Source organism: Oncorhynchus tshawytscha, linkage group LG13 (assembly GCF_018296145.1).
Source record: "Oncorhynchus tshawytscha isolate Ot180627B linkage group LG13, Otsh_v2.0, whole genome shotgun sequence".
In the NCBI taxonomy this organism is placed as follows: Eukaryota; Metazoa; Chordata; class Actinopteri; order Salmoniformes; family Salmonidae; genus Oncorhynchus; species Oncorhynchus tshawytscha.
Window position 1 is genome coordinate 80,597,869 of NC_056441.1, and position 23,837 is coordinate 80,621,705.

Here is a 23,837-nt window from a genome sequence, read left to right on the forward strand (position 1 = left end):
TGTTCCTCTTATAGAATATTAACTCAACAGTATTGTGTAGTCCCTGTTCCTCTTATAGAATATCAACTCAACAATATTGTGTAGTCCCTGTTCCTCTTATAGAATATTAACTCAACAATATTGTGTAGTCCCTGTTCCTCTTATAGAATATTAACTCAACAGTATTGTGGGACTCCTGCTCCTCTTATAGAATATTAACTCAACAGTGTTGTGTGGCTCCTGTTCCTCTTATAGAATATTAACTCAACAGTATTATAGAGCTCCTGTTCCTCTTATAGTATATTAACTCAACAGTATTATAGAGCTCCTGTTCCTCTTATAGAATATTAACTCAACAGTATTATAGAGCTCCTGTTCCTCTTATAGAATATTAACTCAACAGTATTATAGAGCTCCTGTTCCTCTTATAGTATATTAACTCAACAGTATTATAGAGCTCCTGTTCCTCTTATAGAATATTAACTCAACAGTATTATAGAGCTCCTGTTCCTCTTATAGTATATTAACTCAACAGTATTGTGTAGTCCCTGTTCCTCTTATAGAATATTAACTCAACAGTATTATAGAGCTCCTGTTCCTCTTATAGAATATTAACTCAGCAGTATTGTGTAGTCCCTGTTCCTCTCATAGAATATTAACTCAACAGTATTATAGAGCTCCTGTTCCTCTTATAGAATATTAACTCAACAGTATTGTGTAGTCCCTGTTCCTCTTATAGAATATCAACTCAACAATATTGTGTAGTCCCTGTTCCTCTTATAGAATATTAACTCAACAATATTGTGTAGTCCCTGTTCCTCTTATAGAATATTAACTCAACAGTATTGTGGGACTCCTGCTCCTCTTATAGAATATTAACTCAACAGTGTTGTGTGGCTCCTGTTCCTCTTATAGAATATTAACTCAACAGTATTATAGAGCTCCTGTTCCTCTTATAGTATATTAACTCAACAGTATTGTGTAGTCCCTGTTCCTCTTATAGAATATTAACTCAACAATATTGTATAGTCCCTGTTCCTCTTATAGAATATCAACTCAACAATATTGTATAGTCCCTGTTCCTCTTATAGAATATCAACTCAACAATATTGTGTAGTCCCTGTTCCTCTTATAGAATATCAACTCAACAATATTGTATAGTCCCTGTTCCTCTTATAGAATATCAACTCAACAATATTGTGTAGTCCTTGTTCCTCTTATAGAATATTAACTCAACAGTATTGTGTAGTCCCTGTTCCTCTTATAGAATATTAACTCAACAATATTGTATAGTCCCTGTTCCTCTTATAGAATATCAACTCAACAATATTGTGTAGTCCTTGTTCCTCTTATAGAATATCAACTCAACAATATTGTATAGTCCTTGTTCCTCTTATAGAATATCAACTCAACAATATTGTGTAGTCCCTGTTCCTCTTATAGAATATCAACTCAACAATATTGTGTAGTCCTTGTTCCTCTTATAGAATATCAACTCAACAATATTGTGTAGTCCCTGTTCCTCTTATAGAATATCAACTCAACAGTATTGTGTAGTCCCTGTTCCTCTTACAGAATATTAACTCAACAGTGTTAGGGCTCCTGTTCCTCTTATAGAATATTAACTCAACAGTATTGTATAGCTCCTGTTCCTCTTATAGAATATTAACTCAACAATATTGTTTAGTCCCTGTTCCTCTTATAGAATATCAACTCAACAATATTGTGTAGTCCCTGTTCCTCTTACAGAATATTAACTCAACAGTATTGTAGAGCTCCTGTTCCTCTTATAGAATATTAACTCAACAATATTGTGTAGTCCCTGTTCCTCTTATAGAATATTAACTCAACAGTATTATAGCGCTCCTGTTCCTCTTATAGAAAATTAACTCAACAGTATTATAGGGCTCCTGTTCCTCTTATAGAATATTAACTCAACAATATTGTGTAGTCCCTGTTCCTCTTATAGAATATCAACCCAACAGTATTGTGTAGTCCCTGTTCCTCTTACAGAATATTAACTCAACAGTGTTGTGGGGCTCCTGTTCCTCTTATAGAATATTAACTCAACAGTATTGTAGAGCTCCTGTTCCTCTTATAGAATATTAACTCAACAATATTGTTTAGTCCCTGTTCCTCTTATAGAATATCAACTCAACAATATTGTGTAGTCCCTGTTCCTCTTACAGAATATTAACTCAACAGTATTGTAGAGCTCCTGTTCCTCTTATAGAATATTAACTCAACAATATTGTGTAGTCCCTGTTCCTCTTATAGAATATTAACTCAACAGTATTATAGCGCTCCTGTTCCTCTTATAGAAAATTAACTCAACAGTATTATAGGGCTCCTGTTCCTCTTATAGAATATTAACTCAGCAGTATTGTGTAGTCCCTGTTCCTCTTATAGAATATTAACTAAACAGTATTATAGAGCTCCTGGTCCTCTTACAGTATATTAACTCAACAGTATTGTGTGGCTCCTGTTCCTCTTATAGAATATTAACTCAACAGTATTATAGAGCTCCTGTTCCTCTTATAGAATATTAACTCAACAGTATTGTATAGTCCCTGTTCCTCTTATAGAATATCAACTCAACAATATTGTGTAGTCCTTGTTCCTCCTATAGAATATTAACTCAACAGTATTATAGAGCTCCTGTTCCTCTTATAGAATATTAACTCAACAGTATTGTGTAGTCCCTGTTCCTCTTATAGAATATTAACTCAACAATATTGTGTAGTCCCTGTTCCTCTTATAGAATATTAACTCAACAGTATTGTATAGTCCCTGTTCCTCTTATAGAATATCAACTCAACAATATTGTGTAGTCCCTGTTCCTCCTATAGAATATTAACTCAACAGTATTGTGGGGCTCCTGTTCCTCTTATAGAATATTAACTCAACAGTATTATAGAGCTCCTGTTTCTCTTATAGAATATTAACTAAACAGTATTATAGGGCTACTGTTCCTCTTATAGAATATTAACTAAACAGTATTATAGAGCTCCTGTTCCTCTTATAGTATATTAACTCAACAGTATTGTGTAGTCCCTGTTCCTCTCATAGAATATTAACTCAACAGTATTGTGGGGCTCCTGTTCCTCTAATAGAATATTAACTAAACAGTATTATAGAGCTCCTGTTCCTCTTATATTATATAAACTCAACAGTATTGTGTAGTCCCTGTTCCTCTCATAGAATATTAACTCAACAGTATTATGGCGCTCCTGTTCCTCTTATAGAATATTAACTAAACAGTATTATAGGGCTACTGTTCCTCTAATAGAAGATTAACTCAACAGTATTGTGTAGTCCCTGTTCCTCTTATAGAATATTAACTCAACAGTGTTGTGGGGCTCCTGTTCCTCTAATAGAAGATTAACTCAACAATATTGTTTAGTCCCTGTTCCTCTTATAGAATATCAACTCAACAGTATTGTGTAGTCCCTGTTCCTCTTATAGAATATTAACTCAACAGTATTGTAGAGCTCCTGTTCCTCTTATAGTATATTAACTCAACAGTATTGTGGGGCTCCTGAACCTAAATATCAACAGTACCGACACCCATTTCAGGCCAAGTCAAGCACTGCGTCTTGTACTAACTCTGTGTAACTGAGGGGAGTGGGCAGCAGGAAGAGAAAAGGGGACCATGGTCAGTTATTACAGAATACTATCCAGGCCAGTGTAGCTGTTGCTGAGATGATTTGACATCATCAGTCTTATGTTAAGACTGGTGATAGATTTGTAGACGTATTCATGTCCCATTGTGCTCTGGGGTGCTGTTATTTCTGTGTGGAGTGAGAGGTGGTTTCAGTGGGTTATATGTGACATGGGTGGAGCTGGACTTCCCTGACAACTCCAACTGAATTCTTCCGCTTCTGTGTCGTTCGCTACAAACTCAGTCTGACCCAACACATCGGTTTCTGGGACCAATCAGATGGTGTAGAATGGATTTCCATTTTAGAAATCGTCAGGGAGGTCCTCTGATCCAGACTCATTGTTGAGAAGAAACGTCCATGGGCCTAGCCTAGCAGTTGGCGTGAGAAAGGAGTTTGGGTAGCCAGGCAAGAGAGAGACAGAGAGAATAATTTGGGGGAGTGTGAGGGTTGTCACAAGGTAATTAAACAAAGCCGTCACCTACAGAGAGATGAACCTGGAGAATAGTCCTCTAAGCGAGCTGGTCCTGGAACTCAGTTTACAAACGTAAACAGGCCCCAGGACAGCAACACAATTAGACCCAAACAAATCATGATAAAACAAAAAGATAATTACTTGACACATTGGAAAGAATTAACAAAAAAACAGAGCAAACTAGAATGACATTTCTACACAGTGACAGAATACCTGACCACTGGGACAACTGGGTTGTGTGTAGAGTTAAGGTTAGGTTGGCTGAAGAGATGGATTATTACAGGACTTCAGCATTCCTTTCTCTCATGGATGAATGTCAATCTGAGTGAGATACTGGAGAGGAGAGCGCAGAAGAGGAGAGACTGGAGAGGATTAGAGGATGGATAGTCTCACGACTGTTTCCTGTCTTCAACCAGCCCTTGGTGACAATGGTAACAATGGACCCCCCTCCCTTCCTCTGTCATCCCTCTCTCCAGTGATGCTCCCGTCGATGAGCCGCACACGGACCGAACTCCACCACCCCCGCCTCGGACCAAGGTACCCAATACACCAGTCGACACGCAGCCTGCTCTGCCCATGAGAAGGATCCCCCAGCCACGGCCTGAAATCAGTGAGCATACTAAACCCCTCCCATCCATCCTTAACCCCCACCCCTAACTCCCTAACCTTACCTCTCCCTGACTTAGCCCACCTCTTCCTTCGTAACTCCCTAGCTCTACAAACTACAAACTCCTCCACAGCTTCACCGCTAACCCTACAAACTCATCCACAGCTTCACCCCTAACCCTACAAACTCATCCACAGCTTCACCCTTAACCCTACAATCTACAAACTCCTTCACCCCTAACCCTACAATCTACAAACTCCTCCACCCCTAACCCTACAATCTACAAACTCCTCCACCCCTAACCCTACAATCTACAAACTCCTCCACCCCTAACTCTACAATCTACAAACTCCTCCACCTCTTCACCCCTAACTTTACAATCTACAAACTCCTCCACCCCTAACCCTACAATCTACAAATTCCTCTACCTCTTCACCCCTAACTCTACAATCTACAAACTCCTCCACCCCTAACCCTACAATCTACAAACTCCTCCACCCCTAACCCTACAATCTACAAACTCCTCCACCCCTAACCCTACAATCTACAAACTCCTTCACCCCTAACCCTACAATCTACAAACTCCTCCACCCCTAACCCTACAATCTACAAACTCCTCCACCTCTTCACCCCTAACTCTACAATCTACAAACTCCTTCACCCCTAACCCAACAATCTACAAACAACTTCACCCCTAACCCTACAATCTACAAACTCCTCCACCCCTAACCCTACAATCTACAAACTCCTCCACCCCTAACCCTACAATCTACAAACTCCTCCACCTCTTCACCCCTAACTCTACAATCTACAAATTCCTCCACCCCTAACCCTAAAATCTACAAACTCCTCCACCCCTAACCCTACAATCTACAAACTCCTCCACCTCTTCACCCCTAACTCTACAATCTACAAACTCCTTCACCCCTAACCCTACAATCTACAAACTCCTCCACCCCTAACCCTACAATCTACAAACTCCTTCACCCCTAACCTTACAATCTACAAACTCCTCCACCTCTTCATCCCTAACCCTGCAATCTACAAACTCCTCCACCTCTTCACCCCTGACCCTACAATCTACAAATTCCTCACCCCTCTTCCTCCACCTCTTCACCCCTAACTACAATCTACAAATCCACCCCAAACCCTCCACCCCTAACCCTACAATCTACAAACTCCTCCACCCCTAACCCTAAATCTACAAACTCCTCCACCCCTAACCCTAAAATCTACAAACTCCTCCACCCCTAACCCTACAATCTACAAACTCCTCCACCTCTTCACCCCTAACTTTACAATCTACAAACTCCTCCACCCCTAACCCTACAATCTACCAACTCCTCCACCTCTTCACCCCTAACTCTACAATCTACAAACTCCTTCACTCCTAACCCTACAATCTACAAACTCCTCCACCTCTTCACCCCTAACTCTACAATCTACAAATTCCTCCACCCCTAACCCTAAAATCTACAAACTCCTCCACCCCTAACCCTACAATCTACAAACTCCTCCACCCTTCACCCCTAACTCTACTAAATCTACAAACTCCTTCACCCCTAACCCTACAATCTACAAACTCCTCCACCCCTAACCCTACAATCTACAAACTCCTTCACCCCTAACCAATCTACAAACTCCTACAATCTACAAACTCCTCCACCTCTTCATCCCTAACCCTACAATCTACCAAACTCCTCCACCTCTTCACCCCTAACCCTACAATCTACAAACTCCTCCACCCTAACCCTACAAACTCCTCCACCTCTTCACCCCTAACTCTACAATCTACAAATTCCTCCACCCCTAACCCTAAAATCTCCTCCACCCCTAACCCTACAATCTACAAACTCCTCCCCAACCCCCTAACTCATCCACAAACTCCTTCACCCTAACCCTACAATCTACAAACTCCTCCACCCCTAACCCTACAATCTACAAACTCCTCCACCTCTTCACCCCTACCCTACAATCTACAAACTCTCCTCTTCATCCCTAACCCTACAAACTCCTCCACCTCTTCACCCCTAACCCTACAATCTACAAACTCCTCCCTCTTCACCCCTAACTCTAACCTACAAATCTCCTCCACCCCTAACCCTAAAATCAAACTCCTCCACCCCTAACCCTACAAACTCATCCACAGCTTCAAACCCTTAACCCTACCCTACAATCTACAAACTCCTCCACCCCTAACCCTACAATCTACAAACTCCTCCACCCCTAACCCTACAATCTACAAACTCCTCCACCCCTAACCCTACAATCTACAAACTCCTCCACCCCTAACCCTGCAATCTACAAACTCCTCCACCCCTAACCCTACAATCTACAAACTCCTCCACCCCTAACCCTACAAACTCTCACCCCAAACTCCTCCACCCCTAACCCTACAATCTACAAACTCCTCCACCCTAACCCTACAACCCTCAAACTCATCCAAGCTCCTCCACCCCTAACCCTACAATCTACAAACTCCTCCACCCCTAACCCTACAATCTACAAACTCCTCCACCCCACCCCCCTACAAACCCTCCACCCCTAACCCTCATCAAACTCCTCCACCCCTAACCCTACAATCTACAAACTCCTCCACCCCTAACCCTACAATCTACAAACTCCTCCACCCCATCCCTAACTCTACAATCTACCAAACTCCTCCACCCCTAACCCTACAATCTACAAACTCCTCCACCCCTAACCCTACAATCTACAAACTCCTCCACCCCTAACCCTACAATCTCCACCCCAACCCTCCTCCACCTCTTCACCCCTAACCCTACAATCTACAAACTCCTCCACCCCTAACCCTACAATCTACAAACTCCTCCACCCCTAACCCTACAATCTACAAACTCCTCCACCCCTAACCCTACAATCTACCAACTCCTCCACCTCTTCACCCCTAACTCTACAATCTACAAACTCCTTCACTCCTAACCCTACAATCTACAAACTCCTCCACCCCTAACCCTAAAATCTACAAACTCCACCTCTTCACCCCCCTAACCCTACAAACTCTCACCCCAAACTCAACTCAAACCTCTTCACCCCTAACCCTACAATCTACAAACTCCTTCACCCCTAACCCTACAATCTACAAACTCCTCCACCTCTTCATCCCTAACCCTGCAATCTACAAACTCCTCCACCTCTTCACCCCTGACCCTACAATCTACAATCTCCTCCACCCCTAACCCTACAAACTCCTCCACCTCTTCACCCCTAACTCTACAATCTACAAACGCCTCCACCCCTAACCCTGTAATCTCCTCCACCCCTAACCCTGTAATCTCCTCCACCCCTAAACCTGTAATCTCCTCCACCCCTAACCCTATAATCTCCTCCACCCCTAAACCTGTAATCTCCTCCACCCCTAACCCTGTAATCTCCTCCACCCCTAAACCTATAATCTCCTCCTAACCCTAAACCTCCACCCCTAAACCTCCTCCACCCCTAACCCTATAATCTCCTCCACCCCTAACCCTGTAATCTCCTCCACCCCTAAACCTGTAATCTCCTCCACCCCTAAACCTGTAATCTCCTCCACCCCTAACCCTGTAATCTTCTCCACCCCTAACCCTATAATCTCCTCCACCCCTAACCCTGTAATCTCCTCCATGTTTTTCTCTGGTCATGTCATTCTTAAGGTGATCAGCTGATGTTGGTATGTCTCTCTCTCTCTCTCCCTGTTTTAACTGTAATTTGACCCATCTAATATAAAAAATAACTTGATAAAGTTACATGTTGTTTCTGACTTTGTCTACTAGTGGAATGATGGCAAGGTGTGGACAGAGAGAGACTGATATACAGTAACTGTTGTCTTGTTGTTAGACAGCAGATGCTGTTGATTCTCTTTTTTCCAACAGAGCCTTCTGATGCTGCCGAACCTGTCCTGTACTGTCTCAGGAGCTGTGGCTGTAGCTCAGAAGTGATCTCTGAACTCTCACATCTTCTTCTCTTTTCTATCTCCCTTTCTCTGTCTCCGTGTCTGTTTCTTTGTCTCTCTGTCTCGGTGTCTCTCTGTCTCTGTGTTTGTTTCTCTGTCTGTCTCTCTCTGTCTTGGTCTATCTCCGAGTCTGTTTCTTTGTCTCTGTCTCGGTGTCTTTCTGTCTCTCTGTCTCCATGTCTGTCTCTCTCTGTCTCCGTGTCTGTTTCTTTGTCTCTCTGTCTCGGTGTCTCTCTCAGGGTCAGGTGACAGTTCAGATAACTATGAAGATCCAGACCAAGTCTTCCCCAAGCCCCAGGCTGTGAACCTGGCAGAAGATCCAGACCAAATCTACTCCAAGCTCCAGTCTGTAAACATGGCAGACAGAGTAAGAGTGTGTGTGTACTGTGAGTATGTACTAGAGTGCTGTAATGTTATTGTGTTTCTGTGTGTCAGTGACTGCTGTGTTGTCCAATAGGATGTGTTCCTGCCTGTGCCGGGGTGGGGGAAGGGACGGTACAACTCTCTCTGCAGCGACGATGAACTATTGGATGATGACAATGAGCCAATCAGCAGCCAGTGAGTCTCCCCTGACCCCTGACCTCTGGTGACATCTTTGTTCCTGTAGCGAGAGAGGGAATAACTCTTTCTTTTGCTCTCTCTCTCTCCTGCTTTCTCTCTCTCTCCTGCTTTCTCTCTCTCTCCTGCTTTCTCTCTTATTATCCCTTTCTCAATCTTACTCTCTCACTCTCCTGCTTTCTCACTTTCTCTCAGTCGGAGCTCATGGCAGGACTATGGTCTGAGTACGCTCCAGGGTAGTGTCTACCTGCCGGTCAGAGGCAGGGTCCTTGCCCCGCCCCCTAGAGATGGCCCCTCCCCTGAACCCTGCCCTGTTCTAAAGATTGGCTGGCTGGATAAGAACCCAACGCAGGGGTACATAACACACACACACACACACACACACACACACACACACACACACACACACACACACACACACACACACACACACACATCCAGTATATGACCCCTAACTGTGTGCATGTGTGTGCAGGTCTCTGTACTACCAGAGGAGATGGGTGAAGCTGGATGTTGACTACCTGAGATACTTTGACAACGACAAGGTGCGGTAGCCATCAGTTGGCCGTGTACACATTCCTGTTAGTCTATACATTAACTAGGTCAGGATGTTAGAGTGGATTAGTGTTTCTCAGTTGTGTGTGTGTGTGTGTGTGTGTGTGTGTGTGTGTGTGAGAGAGAGCGGTCCTATGAGTCATGGTGTGTTGTGTTGCAGGAGGTATACTCTAAGAGGATCATACCAACGGCTGCCATTATGGGGGTGACCAACGTGGGGGAGCAGAAGTTTGAGGTGGTCACAGCCAACCGAACCTTTCTCTTCAAAGCCGAGAGCGACTGTGAGTCCGTGTGTGTGTACATCCTTTGTTGCTCTTCTCTGGTTGTCAGCCCAGAATCCTTGACCACAAGTAAACACAGCAACATGGTTTGATCCATGGTTGAATACAAAGGGCTTTAGGTCCCTCAGTGTGCTCTTCTCTTCTAATATTAGTCAGATAATAAGTATTACACTGTGTGTGTTTCTTTATAGAGCCATGTGGTGGTTGTGTAACAGAGAGATGAGAAACAGCTAGTTCTCATCAGGCCTGAAAATTACAGCCCGGTCCCAAATCACAGAAATGTAAATGAGCCCCGAACCCCGATTTCTAGAAAACAGTAGATTGATTTAAACTAGTATGGAGAACAATGCGACTGGCGGAGTAGGGTCGCAGCTGAGTGAGGAGACGAGGAAACAGTCCTGGTCTTAGAGAAGTGAGGACAGAGGAAAACTTACCTTCGTTATGACCAAATTATTGGAATAAAGTAGGCTAATGCAATTGAAGCCATGTATCATATTGTTGCTTACTGAAACACCCAAAGTCCTATCAATAATAATGAAAGAAATGGTCAACTAGATGATCACATCAGCACCGTTTAGATGATTCGAGTGTGGGGGACTCATCTTGATAAATCAATCAATGTCAATTGGTTTTCACTGATTCTCCTTTTGGATATTTGGTAACAATTAGGCTGGGGGAAATGTTAACTAAGTTAATTAAGGTAGGGGCTAATGATCATATTTCTTCTAGTTTTCTCATAGATTAGCTGATAAGAACAGTTTGCTAGCATGTTATGTAGCTTAACAAGTGGATTTTGCTCATCACTCTCGTAGTAGCTTGAACTAGCAGACGATATTGCCACTCCTATTTGCTACATCTTCAATTTAAGCCTACTAGAAAGTATGTACCCTCGGGCCTGGAGGGAAGCTAAAGTCATTCCCCTACTTAAGAATAGTACATCTCCCTTTACTGGCTCAAATAGCCGACGAATCAGCCTGTTACCAACCCTTAGTACACTTCTGGAAAAAAATGGTGTCTGACCAGATACAATGCTATTTCACAGTAAACAAATTGATCCGTGTCTGTGATAGATTAGCTGATCAGAACAGTTTGCTAGCGTGTTATGTAGCTTCACTCTCGTAGTAGCCTGGGCAACTCCAAACCTAAATGTGATTTTGTTTCACCAAATCTCCCGTCTGTATATTTGGTTAATTTATTTCTGTCTGGGCCAATAAGTGGAGGTGGTATGTGTCATTTATTAGTTTACTCATCTATCACTGATCAGAAACATTTAGCATGCAATAATGTAACCTAAATCAAGTGTATTACATATAGTCAAATTCATGCTGCTTTATTGGCATGAAAAACATTGTCAATATTGCCAAAGCAACAATGTATACAATATACATTGTAATAAAATTACAAATAACATAAAATGGTAATAAATAATAATACAAAATTAAATACAAAAATAACAATAAAATGGTAACAGTCAACAGTAGAAATATAATAAATATAAAAAGCTAAACATGGAAAATGAAACTATAACTAACTTATAACTGTCATCCTCACCATTACATCAGTACTACAACTGCCATCATCATTACCACTACCATCATCATTACTACTGCCATCATCATTACTACTGCCATCATCATTACTGCTACCATCATCATTACTGCTACCATCATCATTACTACTGCTACCATAATCATTACAACTACCATCATCATTACCACTACCATCATCATTACCACTACCATCATCATTACTGCTTGCTACCATCATCATTACTGCTTGCTACCATCATCATTACTGCTACCATCATCATTACTACTGCTACCATCATCATTACCACTACCATCATCATTACTACTACCATCATCATTACAACTACCATCATCATTACTACTGCTACCATCATCATTACAACTGCCATCATCATTACCACTACCATCATCATTACTACTACCATCATCATTACCACTGCCATCATTACCACTACCATCATCATTACCACTGCCATCATCATTACCACTGCCATCATTACAACTACCACCATCATTACAACTACCACCATCATTACAACTACCACCATCATTACAACTACCACCATCATTACAACTACCACCATCATTACTTCTACCATTACCATCACCCTCCTAACCGTTCCACTACATTTTGGAATGATAAACAACAACAATAATATAATTAACAATGAGTAATAAGAATAATAGTAGTAATAAGTAAGTTACTATTTACTATGCAGATGTTATTATTCAGTGTCCCTCAGGCTATGACAGGCAAATACATATTTGGCTGAAAGAGGAGCCGTCATAGATTATATAAGGCTACTATAGACTATCAAGCTGTGAGAGCGGGTCCTGTTTCATCGGTCTTAACTTCAATATAATCAATAATTCATGTAGGCTAATTACACAGCATACGAGTCATTCACACCTTTAAATACAGCCAAGCATTTTATTCTGAAATGAAATAACAAAATGAGCCTTGACTAATTAAACACTAAATGATTAACTAGAATAATCTCTTAAAAGCCCCGTGTTTTGAATGCATGTTTGATTAGTAAAACATTTGTATCCGTTATGGGTGTACTTTGGGTAGTTTACAAGGGCCGCCAAGGTGGGTGGGTGTACTTTGGGTAGTTTACAAGGGCCGCCAAGGTGGGTGGGTGTACTTTGGGTAGTTTACAAGGGCCGCCAAGGTGGGTGGGTGTACTTTGGGTAGTTTACAAGGGCCGCCAAGGTGGGTGGGTGTACTTTGGGTAGTTTACAAGGGCCGCCAAGGTGGGTGGGTGTACTTTGGGTAGTTTACAAGGGCCGCCAAGGTGGGTGGGTGTACTTTGGGTAGTTTACAAGGGCCGCCAAGGTGGGTGGGTGTACTTTGGGTAGTTTACAAGGGCCGCCAAGGTGGGTGGGTGTACTTTGGGTAGTTTACAAGGGCCGCCAAGGTGGGTGGGTGTACTTTGGGTAGTTTACAAGGGCCGCCAAGGTGGGTGGGTGTACTTTGGGTAGTTTACAAGGGCCCCAAGGTGGGTGGGTGTACTTTGGGTAGTTTACAAGGGCCCCAAGGTGGGTGGGTGTACTTTGGGTAGTTTACAAGGGCCCCCAAGGTGGGTGGGTGTACTTTGGGTAGTTTACAAGGGCCGCCAAGGTGGGTGGGTGTACTTTGGGTAGTTTACAAGGGCCGCCAAGGTGGGTGGGTGTACTTTGGGTAGTTTACAAGGGCCCCAAGGTGGGTGGGTGTACTTTGGGTAGTTTACAAGGGCCGCCAAGGTGGGTGGGTGTACTTTGGGTAGTTTACAAGGGCCCCCAAGGTGGGTGGGTGTACTTTGGGTAGTTTACAAGGGCCCCCAAGGTGGGTGGGTGTACTTTGGGTAGTTTACAAGGGCCCCCAAGGTGGGTGGGTGTACTTTGGGTAGTTTACAAGGGCCCCCAAGGTGGGTGGGTGTACTTTGGGTAGTTTACAAGGGCCGCCAAGGTGGGTGGGTGTACTTTGGGTAGTTTACAAGGGCCGCCAAGGTGGGTGGGTGTACTTTGGGTAGTTTACAAGGGCCGCCAAGGTGGGTGGGTGTACTTTGGGTAGTTTACAAGGGCCGCCAAGGTGGGTGGGTGTACTTTGGGTAGTTTACAAGGGCCGCCAAGGTGGGTGGGTGTACTTTGGGTAGTTTACAAGGGCCGCCAAGGTGGGTGGGTGTACTTTGGGTAGTTTACAAGGGCCGCCAAGGTGGGTGGGTGTACTTTGGGTAGTTTACAAGGGCCGCCAAGGTGGGTGGGTGTATTTTACAATGGCCCCCAAGGTGGGTGGGTGTATTTTGGGTAGTTTACAAGGGCCGCCAAGGTGGGTGGGTGTATTTTACAATGGCCCTCAAGGTGGATGGGTGTATTTTGGGTAGTTTACAAGGTCCACCAAGGTGGGTGGGTGTATTTTGGGTAGTTTACAAGGGCCCCCAAGGTGGGTGGGTGTATTTTACAAGGGCCCCCAAGGTGGGTGTATTTTGTTAGGCTGTGTGGGCGTTAATAGATGCCATTAGAACATGGCTTCTTCTGATTCGCTGTCTCTGGGATCATCGTTGTCCCCAGGGCCCTCCAGCCTATTCTTATGGAAATTTGAACCATTTAAATCAGAAAAAATACTTTCATCATGGCCACAAATGTCTCTGGCCCAGCCAATATTGTAATCGTGGCACTGCTAGTGTCTGCAGCTGCTGCTGAGAGAGACTGTGTCAGCCAAAAGGTGCAAAGACACACACAGTTATTGTTTTTTTCTTAACACGAAACGGCAAACCTGAAACCCACCTGTCCTGAATCAGCCCCATCGGAATGAAAATGAGAACTGTAGAAACAGCAACTCATCTGCCCATAATGCAGACATCAGCATCAAGCTGTTCATATCACGCTGCTGCATGCTAAATCACTCTTCGTGTGTGTGTGTGTGTGTGTGTGTGTGTGTGTGTGTAGCTGAGAGGAATGAGTGGGTGGCAGTGCTGCAGAACTTCACTAGGGGGCACCAGGCAGGCAGCAGGGAGATGACCTCATTGGTCCCGCCCTCCTTTCTGACCCCTGGTTCACCCCTGACCCCTGAACAGCAGGGCTACCTGGAGCTGAGGGGCCTGCGCTCCAAACTCTACACTGTCGTCTCCGGAGACAAGGTCTTCCTCTACAAGAACATGGAGGTGTGTGTTTTCAAAGACAAATATGTACATACTCCATGCATTTGAACCTTAGTCTGTTTGGTCCTAGGGCTATTTGAAACAATGGGTGTTTCTCAATACCAATACTACCGTGCTCCACACGCTCATGCTTTGAGTGCATTCTCCAACCACATTCTCTTGAGTACGTTGTTGTGAGGACGAGAGTGTGAAGAATGCATAAAACATTACATTTGAGAACCACTCGCACTCCCCCTACTGTATTACCTCACGCTGCTCCTCCTCCTATTGCATTACCTCCCGCTGCTCCTCCCCCTACTGCATTACCTCCCGCTGCTCCTCCCCTACTGTATTACCTCCCGCTGCTCCTCCCCCTACTGTATTACCTCACGCTGCTCCTCCCCCTACTGTATTACCTCACGCTGCTCCTCCCCCTACTGTATTACCTCACGCTGCTCCTCCCCCTACTGTATTACCTCCGCTGCTCCTCCCCTACTGTATTACCTCACGCTGCTCCTCCCCTACTGTATTACCTCCGCTGCTCCTCCCCTACTGTATTACCTCACGCTGCTCCTCCCCCTACTGTATTGATGTCAATTCTTCGTGGGTAGCTAGCTACCAATTCTATCTGGCTAGCTAACAGTACTAGTAGCCAGCCAGTTTGCCCTATTGACTTATTATGGGTCTTGTGATCTACGGTACGTAGGCAGTTAAACATGCCAAAATTAACAAAGCATTTATTTATTAACTTATCAAGATAAAATATTGTAATCAGGCAACATATGAGATGTGAATAGGCAACATTTCTCTCGCTTTAATTCAAATAATGTCCGCCAATACATTTAGCGTTATTTTTTACGAGGTTGTGTCATATTTCTTTGCATACTTTCCGTTGAAGCTGGCATCGATGCATGCTTCAAAGTATGTACAAACTGAGTATGCATTCGAGAAGTGCCCCCCGTGCTCTGTTTCGCATACTTTGATTTTTTGATTTGGAGCCATACTCCGACCCTCCCGTGCTCCAGTGTGTGTGCTCGGAGCAGGGTAGTATGTATTTTGAGAAACACCCAATGTATTTGGAAATAAGTATTTTGAAGTTAGATTTGGCTATTTGGTTCGTTCCACAAAATGTGTGTCTTTTTGTGTCCGTTTTATTTTGAAGTAGAACTTGTGTGTATATTATAATAATAATAATAATAGTATTTTAAAATGTTACATAAAGTGCCCTTTAATACAGACCAAATGGAGAATTCAATAAAGGCTTAAAGTAAAGTGCCAAAATTCAAGTGTCTCTCCGTCAACCCTGTGTCACTTCTAGGAAGATTTCAAACCAATTGTTTTAGGGGGTAGATCAGCTTTAATATTGCAGATTGTAGTTTCCATCAATGTAATTGTCTGCATCCTTTCCAATCCCCCATATATATTATTTTGTATATACAGTGTAATTCGCAAAGTATTCTGACCCCTTGACTTTTTCCACATTTTGTCACGTTACAGCCTTACTCTAAAATGGATTAAATCGTTTTTTCCCCTCATCAATCTACACACCATACCCTATACTGACAAAGCAAAAACAGTTGAAAATAAAAAATACATGTCTTTATTATTTACATTTTAGCAAGGCTGCCTGTGTAAAGACGCACTAAAAAACAAATACTTAAATATGCATATATTTGAACCCAGCTCTGATCATGGTTGCTGTAGTGAGTGATGTCAGCTGTGTGACGTGTGTGTTCTGTTTCCAGGACTACCGCCTTGGCATCGGTATAACGTCTATCGACATGAATGTAGGAAACGTGAAAGTCACTGACCGCCGCAGTTTTGATTTGACCACACCCTACCGCATCTTCAGGTTTACACCCATACACCACACACGCACACGCACATTCAGAAACACCAACAGCAAGGTGAGAGAGGGAGTGTTCAGCTTGACCGGATTACTGTGTGAGTGTGAGAGGTCTGACATTTCTCAGTGTTCAGAGACTTGGGGTTAAGGTTAGAATTAGGTTTAGGAGTTAGAATTAGGTTTAGGAGTTAGAATTAGGTTTAGGAGGTAGAATTAGGTTTAGGAGTTAGAATTAGGCTTAGGAGTTAGAATTAGGTTTAGGAGTTAGAATTAGGTTTAGGAGTTAGAATTTGGTTTAGGAGTTAGAATTAGGTTTAGGAGTTAGAATTAGGCTTAGGAGTTAGAATTAGGTTTAGGAGTTAGAATTAGGTTTAGGAGTTAGAATTTGGTTTAGGAGTTAAAATTTGGTTTAGGAGTTAGAATTTGGTTTAGGAGCTAGAATTTGGTTTAGGAGCTAGAATTTGGTTTAGGAGCTAGAATTTGGTTTAGGAGCTAGAATTTGGTTTAGGAGCTAGGGTTAGAAATATATAATAATAATGTGTCTGAATTATGTGTCTCCACAAGGTTAGCTGTACAAGACTCTGTGTGTGTGTGTGTGTAGTTTTCTAGCGGATTCGGAACAACATAAGGAGCAGTGGGTAGAAGCAATGCGTGATGCAATTGGAGAAGCTCTGTCCAATAGCGAGGTGGCTAATCAAATCTGGGCGGAGCCTAGCAACGGTTGCTGTGCCGACTGTGGTGCCGCCAAACCTGAGTGGGCTGCCATCAACCTGTGTGTGGTGGTCTGCAAACGCTGTGCAGGTCAGTGTGTTTACTGTCATCAGATAGTTGTAGAACTTTCAGATCCACTGACCTTTGGTTGGACCGGTTTCTCTATTATACATAGAATGCAGTCATAGAATTATGTATGTTTTGCTTGTGTGTGTGTTGTAGGAGAGCATCGGGGTTTGGGCCCCAGCATCTCTAAGGTGCGCAGTCTGAAGATGGACAGGAAGGTGTGGACAGAGGAGCTTATACAGGTACACACACACACACACACACACACACACACACACACACACACAACTATGTCTTACTATACTTGTGAGGACTTTTTGAGGACCAACAATTGATTCCCATTCAAACTCCTATTTTCCCTAACCCTAAAACATTAACCCCTAATTCTAACCCTGACCCCTGACCCCTAAGCCAAAAATAGTATTTTTACAAGTGTCCTCACTTCTCAGAATTTTAGTTGTTTTAATATTCTTGTCAAGACTTCTGGTACTCACAAGAATACTAACACAGACACACACACAGACAGACAGAGATTTGGTGTCCCTATCTAACCTCCCCCTCACCTGTCCCCCAGGTGTTCCTGTTGCTAGGAAACGAGCGTCTGAACAGGTTCTGGGCGGCGAACATCCCTCCCAGCGAGGCGCTGAGTCCGACCAGCTGCAGCGAAGACCGTCGACGATTCATCAGCTCCAAATACAGACAGGGCAAATACCGCAAATATCACCCCCTCTACGGCAACCAGAGAGAGCTCAACAACGTAAGAACCTTTATATAACCCTAGTCGGACCTACCTCCACCCTAACCTTAACTTAACCCTTTATATAACCCTAATCTGACCTACCTCTAATTTAACACTTTATATAACCCTTATCTGACCAACCTCTAATTTAACCCTTTATATAACCCTAATCTGACCTACCTCTAATTTAACACTTTATATAACCCTTATCTGACCAACCTCTAATTTAACCCTTTATATAACCCTTATCTGACCAACCTCTAATTTAACCCTTTATATAACCCTAATCTGACCTATCTCCAACCTAACCTTAACCCTTTATATAACCCTAATCTGACCTATCTCCAACCTAACCTTAACCCTACCAGTATCCATACCCCTACAGTGTCTATGTTCACTTTCTACATAAACAATATCGGTGATGAGATAAGAAAGTGTCAAATTCATTTATTTGCAGATAACTCTGTCATGTACTCTATCGCTTCAACGGCTGACCAAGCATTATCACTATCGGAGACCGATTTTAAGGTATTACAAGGGTCTTTTATACAGCTGAAACTTGTTTTAAATGCAAAGAAAACACGTTTTATGATTTTTAATAGGTTCAAAAGGTTGGTTGAAAATACACTTGCACTTACGAGCTTAGATGGTTCTCGATTTAATCAGGTCTCTGCATATACATACTTAGGGATATGGTTGGATGATGAACTGTCTATTAAAATGCATGTTGGCGAACTTTGAAAAACGGCTAAAAATCAAGCTAGACTTCCTCTACAGAAACAGGACGTGTTTGTCCTCTACAAATAGAAAAGAAATTGTGCAAGCTACTTTTATGTCTGTCATAGATCATGGGGATATTATCTACATGAATGTTACGGCAACACTTAAATCGCTGGATGCTACTTTTCATTGTGCACTTAGGTTTATTACGGGTGCTAGCTACAGAAATCACCAGTGTTTTATATCAAAATGTGGGTTGGACTTCGCTGTCCGTGAGACGAGAACAACATGCTCTCGTGCTTGTCTATTAAGCACTTCTGAATAAACTACCTTCTTATTTATCATCACTCATCAATATTACAAGTAGAATTCCTAAAACCAGGTCTCAAGCTTGGATTACACTTGAGGCCCATGTGATTTCCACAGAGTTGGGTATGGCTGCCTTTTCCTGTTACGCTCCTTGCCTGTGGAATAGCCTGCAGACTAAACTTCAACTTGAGACTCTGGTCGCCCATTTTAAACATTTATTGGGGGATTTTTATTTTTGTATTGCTTGCAACTGTTTCGGGTAATAAAAGTTATTGTGCTGTTAGGGGAATAACCTGTTAGGGGAATAACCTGTTAGGGGAATAACCTGTTAGGGGAATAACCTGTTAGTGGCAATAACTTGTTAGGGCAATAACTTGTTAGGGCAATAACCTGTTAGGGCAATAACCTGTTAGGGCAATAACTTGTTAGGGCAATAACTTGTTAGGGCAATAACTTGTTAGGGCAATAACTTGGCAATAACCTGTTAGGGGAATAACCTGTTAGGGGAATAACCTGTTAGTGGAATAACCTGTTAGTGGAATAACCTGTTAGTGGAATAACCTGTTAGTGGAATAACCTGTGTCCAAATGTAATAATCTGCTGCTGTATTTCTTTGTGTTATCTGTGATGGTTTTTCTTGTTTAGTTTTTTAATAATTGTACCTAAACTGTATGTGTAAACATGTATATGCAGGGCCCAGCTGTAAAAGAGACCTTGGTCTGTGTTCCTTGTTGAAATAAAAGTATAATAATAATACCCCTCTGGTATCTACAGTATCCCCCTCTGGTATCTACAGTATCCCCCTCTGGTATCTACAGTCTACCCCTCTGGTATCTACAGTATCCCCCTCTGGTATCTACAGTATACCCCTCTGGTATCTACAGTATACCCCTCTGGTATCTACAGTATCCCCCTCTGGTATCTACAGTATCCCCCTCCGGTATCTACAGTATACCCCTCTGGTATCTACAGTATACCCCTCTGGTATCTACAGTATCCCCCTCTGGTATCTACAGTATCCCCCTCTGGTATCTACAGTATACCCCTCTGGTATCTACAGTATCCCCCTCTGGTATCCCTCTGGTATCTACAGTATACCCCTCTGGTATCTACAGTATCCCCTCTGGTATCTACAGTATATCTACAGTATCCCCTCTGGTATCTACAGTATCCCCTCTGGTATCTACAGTATCCCCCTCTGGTATCTACGGTATCTACAGTATCCCCTCTGGTATCTACAGTATATCACTACCCCTCTGCCACAGTATCCCCTTTAAACAGTATCCCCCTCTGGTATCTACAGTATCCCCCCTCTGGTTACAGTATATCCCCTCTGGTATCTACAGTATCCCCTCTGGTATACTGGTATCTACAGTATACCCCTCTGGTATCTACAGTATACCCCTCTGGTATCTACAGTATCCCCTCTGGTATCTACAGTATCACCCCTCTGGTATCTACAGTATCCCCTCTGGTATCTAGTATCCCCTCTGGTATCTACCCCCTCTGGTATCTACAGTATCCCCTCTGGTATCTACAGTATCCCCTCTGGTATCTACAGTATACCCTCTCTACAGTATCCCCTCCTACAGTGCTGCTCTGGTATCCAGTATCCCCTCTGGTATCTCACCCCTCTGGTATCCCTCTGGTATCTACAGTATCCCCTCTGGTATCTACAGTATCCTCCTGGTATCTACAGTATACCCCTCTGGTATCTACAGTATCCCCTCTGGTATCTACAGTATCCCCTTCTGGTATCTACAGTATACCCTCTGGTATCTACAGTCCCCCTCTGGTATCTACAGTATCCCCTCTGGTATCTACAGTATATCTGCAGTATCCCCTCTGGTATCTAGATCCTCTCTGGTATCTACCCCCTCTGGTATCTACAGTATCCCCTCTGGTATTACAGTATCCCCCTCTGGTATCTACATCTGCCCCCTCTGGTATCTACAGTATACCCCCTCTGGTATCTACAGTATACCCCTCTGGTATCTACAGTATATCCCCTCTGGTATCTACAGTATACAGTATCCCCTCTGGTATCTACATCCCCTCTGGTATCTACCCCTCTGGTATCTACAGTATCCCCCTCTGGTATCTACAGTATCCCCTCTGGTATCTACAGTATCCCCCTCTGGTATCTACAGTATCCCCTCTGGTATCTACAGTATCCCCCCTCTGGTATCTACAGTATACAGTATCCCCCCCTCTGGTATCTACAGTATGCCCCCTCTGGTATACAGTATCCCCCTCTGGTATCTACAGTATACCCCTCTGGTATCTACAGTATCCCCCTCTGGTATCTACAGTATCTATCCCCTCTGGTATCTACAGTATCCCCTCTGGTATCTACAGTATCCCCTCTGGTATCTACAGTATCCCCCTCTGGTATCTACAGTATCCCCCTCTGGTATCTACAGTATCCCCTCTGGTATCTACAGTATCCCCCTCTGGTATCTACAGTATCCCCCTCTGGTATCTACAGTATACCCCCTCTGGTATCTACAGTATCCCCTCTGGTATCAGTACAGTATCCCCCTCTGGTATCTACAGTATACCCCTCTGGTATCTACAGTATCCCCCTCTGGTATCTACAGTATCCCCCTCTGGTATCTACAGTATCCCCCTGGTATCTACAGTATCCCCCTCTGGTATCTACAGTATCCCCTCTGGTATCTACAGTATCCCCCTCTGGTATCTACAGTATCCCCTCTGGTATCTACAGTATCCCCTCTGGTATCTACAGTATCTGGTATCCCCCTCTGGTATCTACAGTATCCCCTCTGGTATCTACAGTATCCCCCCTCTGGTATCTACAGTATCCCCCTCTGGTATCTACAGTATACCCCTCTGGTATCTACAGTATCCCCCTCTGGTATCTACAGTATCCCCCTCTGGTATCTACAGTATATCTACCCCTCTGGTATCTACAGTATCCCCTCTGGTATCTACAGTATCCCCTCTGGTATCTACAGTATCCCTCTGGTATCTACAGTATCCCCCTCTGGTATCTACAGTATCCCCCTCTGGTATCTACAGTATCCCCTCTGGTATCTACAGTATCCCCCTCTGGTATCTACAGTATCCCCCCCTACAGTATCCCATGGTATCTACAGTATGCCCCCCCTCTGGTATCTACAGTCCCCTCCCCCTCTGGTATCTACAGTATCCCCTCTGGTATCTACAGTATCCCCCCCTCTGGTATCTACAGTATCCCCCTCTGGTATCTACAGTATCCCCCTCTGGTATCTACAGTATCCCCCTCTGGTATCTACAGTATACCCCTCTGGTATCTACAGTATATCTACCCTCTGGTATCTACAGTATATCTACCCCTCTGGTATCTACAGTATATATCTACCCCCTCTGGTATCTACAGTATGCCCCCCCTCTCGGTATCTACAGTATCCCCTCTGGTATCTACAGTATACCCCTCTGGTATCTACAGTATACCCCCCTCCGGTATCTACAGTATCCCCTCTGGTATCTACAGTATACCCCTCTGGTATCTACAGTATACCCCTGGTATCTACCCCTCCGGTATCTACAGTATACCCCTCTGGTATCCAGTATCCCCTCTGGTATCCTCCCCCTGGTATCTACAGTATATCTACCCTCCTGGTATCTACAGTATCCAGTACCCCCTCTGGTATCTACAGTACGGTATACAGTATACCCCTCTGGTATCTACAGTATATCTACAGTATCCCCTCTGGTATCTACAGTATCCCCCTCTGGTATCTACAGTATCCCCCTCTGGTATCTACAGTATCCCCCTCTGGTATCTACAGTATCCCCTCTGGTATCTACAGTATCCCCCTCTGGTATCTACAGTAGCCCCTCTGGTATCTACAGTATCCCCTACCTGGTATCTACAGTATACCCCTCTGGTATCTACATACCCCTGTCTCTGGTATCCCCTCTGGTATCTACAGTATCCCCTCTGGTATCTACAGTATCCCCCCCTCTGGTATCTACAGTATCCCCCTCCTGGTATCTCCTCTGGTATCTACAGTATCCATCTGGTATCTACAGTATACCCTCTGGTATCCCCTGGTATCTACATCCCCTCTGGTATCTACAGTATCCCCTCTGGTATCTACAGTATGCCCCTCTGGTATCTACAGTATACCCCTCTGGTATCTACAGTATCCCCCTCTGGTATCTACAGTATACCCCTCCGGTATCTACAGTATCCCCCTCTGGTATCTACAGTATCCCCCTCTGGTATCTACAGTATCCCCCTCTGGTATCTACAGTATCCCCCTCTGGTATCTACAGTATCCCCCTCTGGTATCTACAGTATACCCCTCTGGTATCTACAGTATACCCCTCTGGTATCTACAGTATACCCCTCTGGTATCTACAGTATCCCCCTCTGGTATCTACAGTATACCCCTCTGGTATCCACAGTATCCCCCTCTGGTATCTACAGTATCCCCCTCTGGTATCTACAGTATCCCCCTCTGGTATCTACAGTATCCCCTCTGGTATCTACAGTATCCCCCTCTGGTATCTACAGTATCCCCTCTGGTATCTACAGTATCCCCTCTGGTATCTACAGTATACCCTCTGGTATCTACAGTATACCCTCTGGTATCCACAGTATCCCCCTCCTGGTATCTACAGTATCCCCCTCTGGTATCTACAGTAACCCCTCTGGTATCTACAGTATGCCCCCCCTCTGGTATCTACAGTATCCCCTCTGGTACATCTACAGTATCCC

At 43.7% G+C, this 23,837-nt stretch overlaps 1 protein-coding gene across 8 annotated transcripts in view; it reads left to right on the forward strand.

The window, feature by feature from the left end:
* The window catches only part of LOC112247029 (arf-GAP with Rho-GAP domain, ANK repeat and PH domain-containing protein 1), a 131,014-nt gene that overhangs the window by 48,389 nt on the left and 58,788 nt on the right, over window positions 1-23,837 (forward strand). For all 8 annotated transcript variants that reach the window (XR_006078710.1, XM_042296409.1, XM_042296408.1 and 5 more), the window contains 11 exons: window positions 4,590-4,723; window positions 8,912-9,039; window positions 9,130-9,230; window positions 9,426-9,584; window positions 9,706-9,775; window positions 9,946-10,066; window positions 14,527-14,741; window positions 16,463-16,569; window positions 17,165-17,364; window positions 17,497-17,582; window positions 17,915-18,097. Coding sequence is in view for 7 of the 8 variants with exons in the window: in XM_042296409.1 (XP_042152343.1) it covers window positions 4,590-4,723; window positions 8,912-9,039; window positions 9,130-9,230; window positions 9,426-9,584; window positions 9,706-9,775; window positions 9,946-10,066; window positions 14,527-14,741; window positions 16,463-16,569; window positions 17,165-17,364; window positions 17,497-17,582; window positions 17,915-18,097 (1,504 nt within the window). In the remaining variant the exon portion in view is untranslated. The remainder of the gene's footprint in view (window positions 1-4,589; window positions 4,724-8,911; window positions 9,040-9,129; window positions 9,231-9,425; window positions 9,585-9,705; window positions 9,776-9,945; window positions 10,067-14,526; window positions 14,742-16,462; window positions 16,570-17,164; window positions 17,365-17,496; window positions 17,583-17,914; window positions 18,098-23,837) is intronic.